Below are 17,543 nucleotides of genomic sequence, written 5' to 3' on the forward strand. Positions count from 1 at the left end.
GTAATTCACGTGAATCCCGAGAGGGGATGGGGCCGCAAGGGGTATAAGACGGACACCATCTCGGGATCCCAGCACAGAGCGACCGAGCAAGCGCATCCAACGAGTGTTTGACGAGGAGAACAAGAACAGCAGCCGTCCAGAAGACAGTCAGCGACCACATCAACGCCGCAAACCCCTCGAGTGAATCTTGATCTCAATTTCACCGCCGAAGTATCTTCCGACCGACCAACATGAGGACCCTCGCTATTCTTTTCGCCATCGTCGCGGTCTCCTCCGCCGCCACAATCATGACCATGGACGACAAGGAGCTCGAGAAAGGTGAGTTTCCCGCCATTTCAGCGTGGATTCTTTCGATTTTCAGCTATCACCGTAACGAGCACATAGTATAATTATAAAATGATTTGTATTCAATGTAACCACGTAGGTAAGAAGCAAATAGCGAGTGGGGTACTTGCCATGATAATTCCCATGCGATTTGAAGGCATCTCAAAAAACAATGCGGGGACATAAGATGTTTTTTGGTTTCATTATATTTTAGTTTTTAAAAGAAATTAACCGAAGTTTTCGATACTTAATTGGCACAAATAATAACTTCATTTTTAGCCTCCGAATTAATTTTTCGTAGTTAAATATATGCGCCAATATATGTCCTAACTTTAAATGCAAGGTGTGAGCCTTTTATTATTGTAATGAGGTTTTAAGATGAAAGAAAAAATATTAATCGTTTTCCCTTTTTGGGAATGAGAAAACAATTTGATTTAAATTTGTCAAGCGCTATATGTTCGGGTAGTTATCTCCGAATAGTTTTGCCGTTGAAATAATGACTAAAATGCGTAGCTCGGACTAAGGGTAAGATTTATCAAAGATCAAAAGGCAGGCAGTAAGTCATTTCGACGAATTCTCAATATATACCATGGTTAAATTTCCGAGAGATAATATAAATCATCGAATGATCGGAGGAGAGTTCAAAACGTACATTTATGTTATTTTCAATACCACTGTAAGAATCCGGATACTGGATACCGCACGAAAACATGTTGAAAAGTAGACCAATGCGAGAAAAATAATAGGAAAATCGTACGTCGACAAAATTATAATTCCTAAATAAATAACGTATTTTACGTGTGTCATTGCCAAAATGTTTTAATGAATAGGAAACAAAGAATTCCCCGTCAAGTTTGATGCCCCAGGAGTCATTACATGACGAATGGACGCATGCTTATCTATATTTAATTATTCAAAACGATGCGATTATGCATTTGGAATATCATCTACGGAAAATTAATTACGATGTGACGTTGAAACACATAAGGGACGTTAGTTGCATTTCCAACCATTTCAATAACGAATATACAAAAAACAGAATCGTTTGTCGATGAAAATGAACAGTTCCTAGAGGATCCATGAAACAGGTCGCAAACGTAAGAAGTGCACTGCGGTCAGAACAATTATATAAAAATAGAGCTTCCCTGAGAATATTACAACTAAAGATATTCAAGCTGTAGTGAATCATGTAACGATATTCATTTAGTGAGTGGTCATCACCATTTCAGAATATAATTAATGGGGAAAGCCCCATTAATAGTTTCCTGAAATGATGACAGCCTTTATAACGTTAATTAATCGAATATAATATTTTAAGTATCATTTATGCTTCAGCAGTCAGATAGTAACTAAGTCCACCCTATCATCAATGAACATCATAATTAACTTCCAAATAAGAAATTTGAACCCTCCTCATAGTCATACGAAAATAATTCTGTTTCAACAGGCTGCCGACGATGGACATTTAGGAATGCACTTAGCTCCTCAAAGAGGGCGGTACTCAGACTTCCTTCCTTGGATGGGGAAGAACTATCTCGCACCATAATTTCGGCCACGTGCCTATTTCTCACATTTTCTTTCCCTTTCTCCACCCATCTCTGCAGCTATGATGGAACATATGTTCTCCCAAGACTCTCTGAACCCGATGATGGATTTCGGAGCCCTTATGGCCGCCCAACAACACGGACACCAAGAACCGGAAGCCGCGGAAGCTGACGAAGAAGCGACCGGGGAGAGAGGTGCGCGGGAAGCCGAGGAAGCCGTCGACGACCAGAAGGAGGATGCGGCGGAGGAGGGCCCGCAACCCCCATACAACATGTTCGCCAACGGGATGATGGCTATGGTCTTCCCCGATATGCCGATGATGGGACCTATTCCTTACGCCGCGAGCCAACCGGCCAAGAAGCCTGCCGGTGGCAATCCAGAGCCCACCAACGGCAACGGCAAGAGGGGGGGCGGGAGCGCAGCTGCTGCCAGTGCCACCAGCTTCAGCAGAGGATCCAATACATTCTCAAGCAGCCAGGCACAGGCATTCAGTGGAGGTTTCAACCAAGGGTAGGTATACTGAAGGCCGAATTATTGCGGCGGACATGCGCCCGTCCCCATACTAAAAAAAACCCGCGGTCTCCTAATATCGTCCCCGTCATGGGAGTTGTTTCATATCAACATGAATGTTGTATAATAGGTGCAGAGCAGAACTCACTTCATCCTAAATCCCAGGGTGAATGAAATTCACACATCCGGATAGAGATGCCAGTTCCCTTTCCAATTCCTTCCAAGAACTATCAGATTCCCTTAAAGTCATATAGTTTGAGAGGAGCCGAGTAATCTAGGTGCCCAGAATCACAAGGACTTTAATCCAATCTTCCGGTCAGTAGTCCAGTATTGAGGCGTAATAAAATATAATTTTAAACAAAGAACTAACACAAAAAACTTTTCATACGCTCTAATTGGGCCGATACAGAGTACCATTTTCGATTTCGAAATTTGCTGATTTTTAAGATGTCCTCCATGAGTCATTTTAGTACAATTTAATTATTTAAACCTGAAACTGTTTGTGTGTATTTATTTAAACAATTTCATAACTAAACACTAACAATTCACTGATATAAAACCAAAGATATTTTGGATAATTAAGTGAATGTCTGGAGATGTACGATGATGCACGAAAGCAATACAACAATCGAAGAATTTTAGAACGCCCTAACTATGATCCTCTAACTGCAATCGCCCTTTACTGTCTTCACCTAAGCTAACCCAAACTGGGCACTGAAAGTTAATCTTTTTCAAGATATGGCATAATTATGGACCAATACTTGCATGTTCATTTTCATAGTTTCCACCTACAACACGAAAACAGTACCATTGTGCTTTGAAAAAATATTCAAGGTATGATAGAAAATACTAAAATTATAAAATATGGCTGATGGTTATAATGATATCATTTCCATAAAAAAGAATTAATACACCCTCTTGCAACTGCGAAGTTTCCTGTAGCGGCCCCTCAAAATACCCCAGAACTTTCACAAAATCCTGATGGTTTGGGCTATTCTTAATGGTATAATGAGCATTGACTTTACTGCAGCAGTATTAAGGAAAATTGATAAAATGAGAAGGTAATGTCTTTCATCAATTTAAATAGATAATTATAATTTGCATTTTTTTCTCTTTTACAGATCCTAACTTGAGGACAACAGCATATTTACCTCCAATATATACTCCCACTGAATTTATGATTATGCATAAACTGAAGAATGAGTGTGGCTGACTTAGTCCGTGAACTGCGACTGAGTAAGGTGGCAAGAAACACTATTGGAAGCCCATCTTATATTCCATGACAACAGCCATCATGCTTTTATGTACACGGATGTGTGACTGGATATCCAACAACATATCATGGTCCTAGACCAACTGTAGTGATTTTAGTAATTAGTAAATAAAAATATATTTTCCTATTTTTTAATTCCTTCTTTACTTCCAACAACCAGAACAGAAATACTACCTTGATCAAAAAGTTCCCGGAATAACCACCGTGTGGCGCTCCCATCGTTCCGATTTGAGTTCTGTTTTTTTTTTAAATTGGTACATCTGTTGTTGATATTCCCTTTAAATCTTAGTGTCATAACTTGACATTTGCAAAAGTTACGTAGCCAAGAGTACATCTATCTCTGTGTGTGTTGGCGATTTTTTACAATTTCAGAAATGGATTTAAATTTGCAACAACGAACTTGTATTAAATTTTGCGTAAAAAACGGATTTAGTGGCGCACGGACGTTGGAAATGTTGGAAAAGTGTTTCGGCAACGATTCTCTAAAAAAAAACGGTCGTTTACCAGTGGCACGAGCGGTTCAGAAGTGGTCGTGAGTCAATCGAAGATGATGAACGCAGTGGCAGACCATCGACATCGAAAGTCGGTGAAAAAATTGATAAAGTAAAAGAAATGTTGGTCAATAACCGCAAATTAACCATCAGAGAAATAGCGGAGGACTTGAACATTGCCTATGGATCCGCGCAAGACATTGTGGTTAATGATTTGGGTTTCCGTCGTGTAGCAGCAAAGTACCTCAATTTCATGCAAAAAAGAGACCGTGTTGACGTCGCAAAAGACATGATTTGCGAGGCTGAATCCGATCCCACATTCATCAAAAGGATCATTACTGGAGACGAGACGTGGGTTTATGAGTACGACACGCAATCCAGACATCAGGCAAGTGAATGGCGTTCACCAAATGAGCCGAGACCAAAAAAACCACGTCGTTTTCAGTCAAAAAAGAAGGCAATGCTGACGGTTTTCATGGATTACAACGGTGTAGTGCATCATGAATTTTTGCCAGAAGGCCAGACAGTAAACAAAGAGTATTATTTGGGCGTTATGAGACGTTTGCGTGAAGCAATTCGCCGAAAGAGACCAGAAATGTGGGCAGAAAACTCGTGGATTTTGCACCATGATAACGCACCGTCGCACAGTGCTATCATTATTCGTAATTTTTTGACGAAAAATGCAACAAATACCATCCAACAGCCACCGAATTCACCTGATTTGGCTCCCTGTGACTTCTTTCTGTTCAATCGAGTTAAAAAACCATTACGGGGAACGCGTTTTAGCAGCCGAGAGGAAGTAATGGAAAAATGGCAGGAAGCACTGATGGACATACCGAAAACCGAATATAAAAAATGTTTCGAGGATTGGATCAAGCGCTGGCATAAGTGTGTTGCAGTCGATGGGGATTACTTTGAAGGGGACAATATAGATTTAGATGAATAAACTTGTATTTTTAATTTTCTGAATAAATTCCGGGAAATTTTTGATCAAGGTAGTATATACGTTGATCCTCAATGTAAGCAATCATTTTGCTATTTTCCAACTAAACAACTCGCAAAGAAATGATTCAACCCACTTATTTTTATATACCTATACTCGATCCCACTGTATATATCATATACATAGCTATAACCGATCCCAAGAAATTCCTCCTATAAACAGTATAGCCACTCCGATTATTAGAAATTTATAAATTTTTAGGATGTGAACAAGTGATTTAAATGAGCACTTGATTAGAATAATTCTCCTTTCCCAATACAACTCCCTGTGTAGCATTATTATGCAAGAAATAATACGGAATGATGAAGTCAAGTCGTTAGCAGGCGAAATATCTAAAAGAAAGAAAGCACAACCTTCAATTCTTCATCCACCCCCAATCGAAGGCATTCGTTCATTCCCATCCAATCCATTCCATTCCAATTCCATTCGTCCAGGCCAATATGGACGATATAACCCGGTGGAGGACCCGAGAGGAATTAACGCATTCGGTCATTAATTCACTTATTTTCTTGTACGATGCAACATCGACTCAAAATTAAAACAACCTCGCACAATCTTAAATTTCTTTGCCGTATTCTTCTAACTAATTAAATTAGAAAAAAAACCCTTCATTAGCCCTAAACCCACGCATTTCTAAAAACAACATTCGATGTAAAATAATATAGAAATTCCATCACAGAGACATAATTTTGTGCCGGAAAAATGAAATAAAATGGCATCAGCGTCAGTAGAATATACATTTCCGGTTCCATATCAAAGGCAACCGATTCATTGGTCAGCAACACCTCATTCTGATTCCCTAAAATCGTTTGCGTCACGTAACAAGTGTAAAATGATACTTAATTTGGCCCGAAAACACAGGGAGAAGGCACTTCAAAGGAAAGACAGGGAGAAGCAACTTCAAGGAATACAGCTAAGTTGCTTAATATGAGGCAGTGAAATTGGGAAATTTTATTTGAGATTAAAATCTACTCAAGAGATTGAAAAATATTTGGAACAATTTCATCGCGTAAGAAAACTCGGAATAAAAATCGTTATTTGAATAGGAGGAACGTGCTGATAGGAACAACGAAGTGATTACTTGACTGAGACAGGAGTTCTATGCAGAATTTTTCCGGAGCGCGTACTTAAAGAGAAAAATTGGCAGTTTGCATTTTCCGAGGATATGGTGGTTGTGTCGATGGGAGAAAGAGATATAAAAAAAAGAGTGTCAACTGAAAGAATCAGATTAAGGCCTAGGACTTTATGATAAACTTCTGTCGCAGAAATTAAAGAAAGAAAAAATCGACAGATGATATAATTAGCATCAACATGACACAGAATATCACTTCTCCTTGAAGAAAGTTTTCCACTTAAAACTGCCATATCCCAATCGCTTATGGCTATTGGTGCCAGCTGTCGGCTAAACTAATATTCCATAATATTAGTTGATATATTAGTTCCAGTGATAAGTGAAATATGCCTGTATGGATCGATCACCAATCCGTGAACGGTTGAAATAGATCAATAATCATTGTTTTGGGCGGAAATTTCTATCCATATATGTGCGGGCATCAGATATGCGAGTCTCTTTTGAAATTAAAATATTCAATGTAGATGTACATCTGAGGTACCTCATACTCCATATTACACTATTCAAACAGCCAATGTGACAAATAAATATATCCATAATATGAATCCAGGAATTGTACAGTAAATACAGGTTACGACAGTAATTGTATATTATTAAATATGAAACCACTTATTTTGATCAATAATTATATGTACACCACGCTATTGTAATATTAACAAAATTTAGATTATACCTTGCAATATATCATATAATTTATTGTATTTATTTCTTCATTTTTTATCACTAATGACTGATCATTAATTATCTTGACTTTAATAATTTTAAATAGAACTGCCGATGACTAACGAAAATTAATGCTGTTTTCGATCAAGGTGTGCGTCCCGTTTTTCCATGCCACACACGTCCTTAGAGGCATCCCTTAAACAGCTGATCAAAAGCAAATTTTAGTATACTGAAACCTCGAAGAAAGGCAAAATTATAAGAAACTGATGTTCATTGCTTCCGTATCTGTAATACTTGGACCATCTGAGGCAGTCATTTTCCTTCCTGGAACGCCTTTTTCTCAGCATCAGTTGAAGTAAGCGCATATATTAGAAGGATTGAAATGGTACACTGTATTTTGAAGTAAAACTTACATGGGTGTTTCCCGGTATGCAATAATTTTTTCAAGAGGATGAACTTAATTACAATAATCTGCACATAAACTACATTCCGTCAAGAAAAAATGGGAAGTATCAATTACAAACCGGTTAGGTCATTCTGAAGGGAATAATAAGTAAGTTTCCTACAAGGAAAAAGTTAACAGTGATGGGCTATTGGAATGAAGTAATGGGTGAAAGGAGAGATGCGAAAGAAGGGAGTTTAGGGACAAGGAATAACAGCGGGAGAATGCAATACAGTTCTGCACGAGTTTAGTAAACCTAAACCTGAAAATAAATAATACTTTGCTCAAATAACATAACAAACAAAGAAACGGATGGGAGAGGCAGGAAACCGCAAATTATTTTATTTTATTTTTATATAGGAATTTAATAATAGTTCATTAATTCGCAGTTCTCCAAAGCAGATACCAATTCGATTCATAGTTAAATGCTCATGAAAAATAACTTCAAACCCCAGATAATCTATTAACAAGATGAGAACGTTGCGAAATTGGGCAGTAGAACTCCCTAGCTGGAACAAATATAAGTTAAGGGATATGGAAGTAGTTGGTAAAATTGGAAATATTATTATTATTATTATCGACTTAATTGGGCGAGGTTGGGACTAATAGTCCCTTCTTCCACCTAACCCTACATTACAGACATTTGACGACAATCACATACAACCAAGCCCTAGATGGAGGAATATCCACCTAGGTGGGAATCGAACCCACGACCTCTGGGTTGGTTGGCGAGGACGTTACCCCGCCGCCACCGAGGCCGGCAAGGATAAGCGGACGGGCACAGTAGAATCTTAGTGGCCCTATCTTAAAGTAAGGATTTTCAAATGCAGAAAAAGAAACTATAGGATTGGTACATAGGAAAATTGGTTATTAAACCATGGAATACAGAAGAGATAATTGGGAAGGTGGAAGGCAGAAAGAATAAAACAACTGGAAAACGGAGCTAAAGAGAAAAATTGCAGATAACTAAATGATAAACCATGGAGAAAAACTAATTGACGAAGGAAACGTGTTATAAAGATCAGCGCAAGAATATGGAGAACTAACATATATAGAGATAAAAAGGTGTGATATCCTGGAAAGTGAAAGACTTGCAGCAATAATTAGAGGAATTTCTATGCTCACTGATAAGCGGCCAAAGAGGTAATCTAATATGAATAATACGGTAATAAAATCGAAGTAGTAATTAAAGCAAAAGAAATTCAGACAAAATATAGAACAAATGTTAGGAGATTTTAGAGTATTAGGTTCAGGAAGACTGGGCTTGGAGAAGTAAATAATCAGAACGAGCATAGAGGGCGAAGAAGATAGTTTAAATGGTTTACATCTTGAAAATTACACTAGTTGAGGGAAAATGGAAGAAAGGGCTTCAACGTAGGCCCGATTCGTAGAATATCTGGAAAAAAAGGTTTGGCTAGAAGATGTCGTTAGACCAAGTTTAACTACATTCCGAAAAAAGCAATATGTGAGGACGTAAGCACCATAAATCAATTTCGCGTGCGGCAAAGATAATATTAAGAATTATCAGCAAAAATATCACGAAGAGGGCAAACGACTATTTCGGCGGAAGTCGGTTTGGTTTTACAAAATAACGAGAGGTGTATCAAGCCTTAGCAGTTGTGAAAACAAAAGGAAGTTAGAATAAAACCAGTATATTTAAATTTGCATGGTGTAATTCAAGATGGCGTTTGAGAAATATTTGTGGCAAATTTACATTATTTATACACAAATTTAATGAATAAAATGTATACCATACAGACGCAGATATGATGAATCGCGATATGATTAATTCGAAATGAGCTCACCACAAGAGGCGTAAGTAGAGTTGGCTAATAGAGAATCTCCATGGGTAGCGATACGCAGAAGAATAGTACATAAATACCCGTTAATGTCAGTGGAGCAAGCTGAACACTTTTAGACGGAAGTCGGCATAGAAGTAGGGAAATGAGTGCACTCGTTGGTTAAGGATGCATTTACAAAGAGGAAGAAGCTCATGACTGGAACCTCGAGTAAGGACGCAAAGATAAGATCAATGTATTCCTTGAACTGGGACTTAGAATAACTTGATCGGTAATAAGAATTGACTTAGACCTGAATGCTCGTGTGAAGAAAAATTGGACGTAGAGGAAAACCAAAGAGGATATTACGCAATCCAGGGGAAGTAATTGATAAAGTTGTTGGGAGAACGTTCTAGAATACAGGAACATTTTCAATAGATTTTGAGAGAAAATGCAGGGCGGAAAATATCGGGTTTGAATTGAGAATGTTGGGTGACCGAGGCAGGAGAAGGAATACATAAGTATTTTAAAAGGCATGAATCATGGCAGAAAATTCTTGGAGCCGATGAATGGTTAAGTGTAATGCAAGCATTCATCAATTTATAATAAATTACAGATTCAGGTGTGATGTACTGGAACCGTTCCATAATAACAGAGACGAAAACTCTAAAAATTCTCCACTCAATAAAAATTAATTTTTTAATTGTTTACTAACATATATTTACACCTTCCTTCCCCACACACCGTGAGAAGACACGACGATAGACGCTGCAAGGAGCCCCAGATAAGGAAAGAAGACCATCTCATTACAACCGACCGAAATCTACTTGCTCCTTTGCTTATCCCTCATCCCTTAAAAACCTTCAACCTCCTCCCCCCCTTGAACTAAGTTTTCCCCCATCCTCAATAACTTCCGGTTTTCATCTCACCTCTCTCCCACAACCCCACCTAACACGTGAGGACACCCCGGTTTCCCCACCTCCCAAGTTTTTTATATACATTAGACTCCGTAAATTGAAATCTTTACTTGAGAATGGTGAAGTACATCGAAATTAGTCGATAATTAATCTATATTAAGTAGAAACTTGCAAGAATTTTCGTCTCGTTATCAATTTATTGTAACGTTAAGCAAAGCTTTAGTAATAGTTTTCACGATCTGCCCAAAAAATTATATTTGATCGGTAGACTATTGTAGAATAGATTCTTGGAATAAAAATACATCATAGGTAGAGTCGTTAGTCATTGGGTGTGCACAGGAATCAATAAAACATGTTTTTAGCCCTTAAATAACCGATGGCCAACTAATTCACTCCCAAAACAAATGGAGAAATGGTAAAGAATTGGATCCTTAGCCACATTCTGATGAATAACGGTATGTATGTATGCGTGCATGAAAAGCTCCTCCGGCACATCTGATTTTCTTCATCTAGGGACTGGAAATATTTCCGTAATTAACACGACGACACTAAGTTGGGTAAGAGTATGTTCAATTAAACATATACCCCCATAAATGCTGAAAGACTTCATATTTACTATCCACGTCCCAAATTGGTTCACCCTCCGCGTCGTCCCAAAAAGAGTGGATGTTTTCGATGATTCACGTAACAGGAGCAGAGGGACCCCAGGTGGAAGACCTCCAAAAAAAAAGACGAAGAGAATAGAGTCGTGAAGGCGAGAGTGCCCATTGAACATCTCGAATTCGTACACACGAGGTCACATCGAGACTTGGGAGGGGCATTTGAAGGGGACATCCGACGCGTGCCAGTGTGTGCATCTGCGAACTAATGTGTTTACTATACTAAAAACCACGGCTCACGTCCAGATTTTTTGTGGCGCATGCAGAATGATAACAAACCGAATCAATATGACCCTCATGAAACAAAATACGGCCATCAGGGGCCTTGCACTACTGAAAAACGAATTTCCTCACTCTAGAAGCACCATCGATTGCTGTGCGCTCTCGAAGGCATTATGTTTTATTATATCACGATTATTCTTCAATAGGAAAAAGGGAAACGGGGAGAAAGAATAATGTTTTGTGATAATCTCGTAGTCACTATTATAAACTGGATTAATATTATCTAATGAATTTTATAAATTTAATGACAATATTAATTAATTAAATCCATACTCAACGGCTACTTCCGATACGGAATTTGAACCCGCAAGCTTCGGATAATCCTAAAATAACGCAGACTACAAGCAGTGACTAGTTCGACGGACAACTTGAACTTAATATCTTGTTCTTGTAAATAGATTTCGAAAAATATTAGGATATCTGGCATTCAACAGCTGTAGCGCCTGTCTCTTGGGGTCGGCCTCATCAATAGATTCTCTCCCTGGTGTACAAATGGCCGCTGATAAGGAAGTGATACTCAAAGATGTAACAAGGCCTACTTGTATATTAGATGTAAAACCAGAAAGCATGGAGAATGTATTTCAACTAATCCTCGGCTCGCATCCCGCCTAGGACAGGAAAGTAGCGATGGCGCGCAATGGTAACATTGCATTTGCAGTGCGAACGCAACCCTCCGAGCACCTTTAAAAAACTCAATACCGCGTGGGCAAAGCACATCTGCAGGAATAGTGGTTCAACCCAACGAAACCTCATCCACGGTAGCCCAAAACTTTCGAAGTAGTCATTAATGCGAGACAGCTGAATATAAAAAAACAAAAGAGAACGCCGTCGCTATCGATCACGATTTATTTAGTTTTTAAAAACGATGAGAATATTTATATTTACATTCAATTAGAATTGACCGACTATTTTTATTGGAAGAGTATTTATTTATATATATCGAACGAATTATTTGATGTCTGGAACATTTTAATATTTGCACGCCAAATAAGAGATGTTTATTTATAGAAACTATTTAAGCTACCCAGAGGAAATAAAAATGAGTCCGCTGGAGCGCTTCAAATACACAAAACAGAGGATACAAACGTTAGCAATGCACTGTTTTACATTTTTTTAATTCTATTAAGCCGATAGTTTTCGCTATACGCTAATTTACTTGATTTATTATTTTATAGTTTTACAATTCATGCATTATAGTTGCTTTAAATACGAGAATATACTGATGAATTTCAAAGAGAAAAACAACCATGGCAATAAAATAGCAGAAGATACACTGATCTCTTCGACGAAGTTTTTTGAAAATACTTTAGTTATTCGCAGAACCTATTGGATAAATAAGAATATTTATGTGAACGATGTACATGGGAAATAAGCATTTGCCCGTGGAGTAAACATATTGCGAGTAACATCTTGATATGATACTACATCCTGAAGAATATTTCCCTGATGAGAATTAGGCACTTAAGGAGAATTATTTTTCTTAAAGAAATCCAGAAAATGTACGTTTTCTGACACAAATTTAAGAAGACTTCCAGCAAGATTTAATTTTTCGCGATCATCAACACTAATAACTCTCATCCCATTATGTACTTCTAGAGAAAAGTCCAAAGATTACGTAGTGCATTGCCACCCATCCCACCAACCATGTACGAAATTCTCTTCGGCGTTTAAATCAAAACCATCGACAGATATGAAATGCTTTTTTCATGTAGGAAATGTGAAATGTAGGATAAAGTCCCAAACGAAAACTGATAGAAAATTAATCATAGTGTGAAAAAAAGAAAATATGTTGCAATACTAAATGAATTAACGTTTGAAGTTGAAGATGACACATACATTTCACAGTTTGCATTTTGCAGTAAAATGAGAACATGGCGGAAAGAATTATCTATCTACTCATTGGATACTAAAACCAAGATTTTGCATAAAATAACTAAGTTTTTCATTAACATCTCCCTTTCAGTAAAAATCATTATTATTTCCTTTTGTGACGATGAGCTTCTTAACAAGATGTAGAATAACTAATGGTTAGTTAAAACGGTTGAAGGGCGTCTCCATGCTTGAGAATTAAGATATCGTGAGATTATCAGTGGCATGAGAGTTTACGAAGGTTTCATTGACAAATACACATTTTTCATTGTAGGTAATAATTACGTGAGTTCTGTATTTTATTACACCTTTCACCGTTCTGTTAGTCTATTAAATTTGGAAAGTCACCTGCTGTGTATTTTTTAGATCAGCGCAGTAGTTAGCCAAACTAGTAATTCACAAAGTTATGCATAGAAAAGTTATGCCGCCGTAGTTTCAAAACATACATAAAATGTAATGCCTGCGGGTCAAATATTTAATAATGTTCATTTTTTATTGTTAATGGGGTGTTGACTCTTTGTTAAAATAACCGTAAGCCGAAAACTAATACCTCCGGTCATGCAATATCACCTGTGGATTATTCTCCAATATCACACCTGGGTCGGGTGACCTTAGAACATATTTTGGCGCCGAATCTAGTAAGTGCACAGCTTTGAAACGCTGAGCGGCGGTGGGTGCGGGGGTCAATGCCGCACGCATCATCGGATGTTTCTCCAGCTTCCAACCCTGCGCCCCCATTCTCGGCTTTCGAGACCTTCGTTGTCATTCCCCGTGCGAATCGATTTGGTGATTACGTGAGGACGGGTTTTCGAGGTAAAAGAGTGTCGAAGGGGGAGTTCGAGGGGTGAAATTTGGTATAAAACGGTCACCACCACGAGCACCAAACGCAGAGCAAACGCAGCCATCGACAGGCATTAACAAACAGTGAGTTATTCCCTTCCAGCACACCGCGAAAAAAACAACCAGCGAACCACCATGCCATCCATTGCCGTATTCATCGCACTGCTCGGTCTCTCCGCCGCCGCAACCATGCGCACATCGAACGGAAAACCATTAGGAAAAGGTGAGGTTGCAACTTCTCCATTTATCTTATCTCATATGCCTCGAACTATGTGACGCTGAATACATTGAAATGGATAATGGATTATTAACGGTGAAGAAATTAATACGCTCTCATTCACACTTTTCGAGTCACCGTAGAAGAAAATACCAGTCTCTCAAGGGGCATGTTCGGTATTTACCGCCGGGTGACCTCAATTCTTTTGGGCCAGTTCCCTGAACAGAAGCATGAAATAGAAATGTTGCGTTCCTTATGATTCGCGAAAGAATAATTTCAGATGTCACTCTGATTATCAAAAATCAGTCGAGAAATTATTTATTATATTTCAGAGGAAGATGATAATTTCTACGAATGCATTCAAGAGTCTTTAATTTATTCCTAATTGGGATACATTCCATTTCTATCATTACACTCAGTTTGGAGTTAATGAACACGATCTCAGAAAATTTAGAGGTCAATATTTTTTCACTTGCTAAATTTCAAATCATTTTCCCTTATTTTGTTCATATCAGTATTAATAGGGAATGAAACTTCGCAACACAAAAAACTATCACTGGCCATTCTCATTGTCAACATTAACTTAGCCGATGTATTTGTTTACAGAGTACCCAAGCGGGGTCTCTATAATATTTTATGTATTCCATCAAACTACCTTCTATGTCAAATTTCTTTCCGATAGCCAGGTTATCGTAGCCAATTATGGATACACCGAATAGAAAAAAAAATATTTTTACTATCATATTTGATAATGCCGTATATCTTACAAATAATCACCTTTGAACGGGGAATTAGGAGATACAAACTGTCGGAGAGCTTCAAATCAGGCAAACGTTTCCATTACGCCGTTCTCGATCCGTCCCTGAAATTTTGCTTTCTTGCCAATATTCCGCCGGAGAAACGTTCTACTCTTAAAAATCCTTATCAGACATGTTGCAACGAAAAGAGAAAATGCCCTAGGGAGTTTTCATGTAACTTCATTCGGAAACCATAATATCGATGAGGGCTAGAAGCCTCTTCGGGTAACATTAACGCACACAATTTCTTGCAATTCATAAGCTCTTAAGATTAAAGGTAAATTAATTAAACATTGGATTTTGTTAAAAATATTTTTGGTATAATAGATTTAAAAGATTACACCACTGCTCGCTTTATCTTGTCAGGCCCAATTTTGAGCACTCATCTAAAATGCCCAAAGACCAAATAGTAAGTCAATATGGGTCCTTCAAAGTTACTCCTAGATGTATCTCTATCGTATCTTCATTTGCCCCCAAAATGAACCCCCGATACTTTTTCAAGTCATCACAATGGGTTGTAGCAGGCGGTATTTTGCCACCAGCAATTAGAGTAATCGGTGATTTATAACATTCGGAGATATTTGATTTCCGGCTATTTTGAATTGTCATACAAGATGTTTTCTACCGTTATGAGAGTTAAAAAGAGTAGTTTATATAGGTAGCAAAGTGACCCATTGAATTGCAACGGTAAATACTTTTTAGAATTTTTGACTTCCATTTCCTTTATTTGTTACAGACATCAATGATGGCGAGTTAACCCAAGATGCCCTGCCTCCGACGACCTCCTTCGAGGACATCCTCGCCACCGGAAAGACTGGCGAGAAGGACGCCGAAGTTCTGGACATAATGAAAACGAACGCAGAGAAGATGATAGAGGAACAGAAGGTGGAAGAGGTGCATGAAGACCACCCCGAAAAAGCAGCAGCAGTACCCGCTGAAGAGGGCCTGGAGCACCCGGTCGAGTCCCACGGAAACGACGAGATGGCCATGGTAGTGCCGGAAATGTTCGTCGAGGGCTCCCCAGAGAGTACGTTCCAGAATGGACTTGCTCAGAGGGAGAGAAAGCCAAGTAACACAGAACACGAAAATGGCAACGGTAGCGGGCAGTCGCACCCGGGGGCCGCTCCCGCCCATGGCAATTCCAAGAGAGGAGGGTCCTTCAGCTCTTCAGCCGCCAGTGCCGCCAGCTTCAGCAAAGGACCCAACTCACACGCTTCGAGCCAGGCACAATCTTTCAGCTTCGGGAAATAGTAAGTGCGTTATTGTCATAAATACGAAAATCGACGGATTCGCTAACACATCAAGCGCCGCAATCGAAATGGAAAGAAAAAGAACTGGGCTTCAATTAGAGGTCTTGAACCTTCCTGTGTGCCATAACCAAACAAATGCCACTGTGATATACCCGAAGATATGTAAAGCTAATACTACTGGAATAACGTCCACTGAGTGGGAAATTCACAAAACTCTATCTAAACAGTCGGTTTTGAACAGATCCTAAAAAATGCTTTATATCTCGTACACATGGTGGACTTTCGAACGTTGCAAACAACCTTTGTTTGAATAATGATGCAGGCGAGCTATTGGCTAGAATGTGGTATTTAGTTAAAAGAATCCTATGCCAATATAGGGAAGGGAACACTAATTTACTAGTATTTTGGCATCAGGTGGCACTGTAATGAGAAAGAGTATCTTTCCAGGGGTCGCTTCTAAAAGCTAAAAGCCACTTTACAAGTTCATAAGGTGCACCACGGAGCCTACAGTTTGAAATTCATACTGCAGCATTTGTTACTTTCCCACATGATATAGTAAGCAAATATGAAAGTATTGCATTATAGTCATAACGATTTTCAGGGGAATAACACATCATCTTGCAGTTTTGAGAAATGCGTCCCGGATCGCTTTCGCATAGGTGGCACTGACAGTTATGGCTACCTGATGATCGAAATGTTACTTTTGGAGCATTCCCTTGCTTGTAAATACTCAGCATTGTAATCTCTTTCGTCAATTACGGTGATAATCGCTAGAATCACCTAATTAAAAATATATAGTCATTTTTCTTAAACCGTACGTGTAAAACTGAAATACCATGCTATACCGAAACAGAAACGAGGTTCCGAAGTTATTAACTATTAGTCCATTGATGATAGTGAAAAGACGTAATGAAATAGAATGCTTCCGACACAGCAATAGCAAGAGTTGAATAGCGCCAATCACAGAAAGACAGTTTTGCTCAGCTAATCCGCGATCTGGCCCTGTTACCCATCGATATGGCGTAGCCCTGCTAGATGGCACACCTTCGACGTCCACAGATCTATGTGGAAGCCACAGTCGTTTAGTAGAACGACGAACAGCCAGATCTTCTGTGGCCAACTTCGATGCTATAAATTAAACGTCAAAGCGAAATAAATGTTTTGATAACGGACAGAAACAAGAAGAGGGCAGGCGGTGAGCTTAACCCGTCTCAGGAAAAAAATTGCATGGGGCGCTAATGAACAATGTAAAAGCAACACAATGAGAAGCATGCGTGCTCTGAAATATTCGCTTGCCTAATCACTATCACTGGCAACAGAAAATTGTGAACAGCTCCAAACGACTTTAATGCCATACGTCCTCTTATTTAGCATGTATTATTTTCTACCACAGTTCTTCATACTCTGTCGCGTTTCATGAATATTCTTTCCCTTCCGTTTCACCGCTTGCCTGGCATCCTTTCTCCTGTGACGGCCTTTAAAATCCTCTCTGTCCTACCTCTCAATAAGTCCTCAACTCACTTTTTCTGCCTTCTTCGAAATTCACCTGTA

The 17,543-nt window shown here is 38.8% G+C and overlaps 1 protein-coding gene across 1 annotated transcript; it reads left to right on the plus strand.

Annotated features, from left to right (window-relative positions):
- Positions 1–230: 230 nt before the first annotated feature.
- Positions 231–3,735, plus strand: LOC139693416 (uncharacterized). Its single transcript, XM_071591551.1, has 3 exons — positions 231–318; positions 1,929–2,379; positions 3,501–3,735. Exons 1-3 carry the CDS (start codon positions 231–233, stop codon positions 3,505–3,507), a joined length of 546 nt encoding a protein of 181 aa, XP_071447652.1. The 3' UTR covers positions 3,508–3,735.
- Positions 3,736–17,543: the final 13,808 nt, after the last annotated feature.

This window comes from Hetaerina americana, unplaced genomic scaffold, assembly GCF_022747635.1.
Source record: "Hetaerina americana unplaced genomic scaffold, ioHetAmer1.1.p SCAF_49, whole genome shotgun sequence".
Lineage (NCBI taxonomy): Eukaryota > Metazoa > Arthropoda > Insecta > Odonata > Calopterygidae > Hetaerina > Hetaerina americana.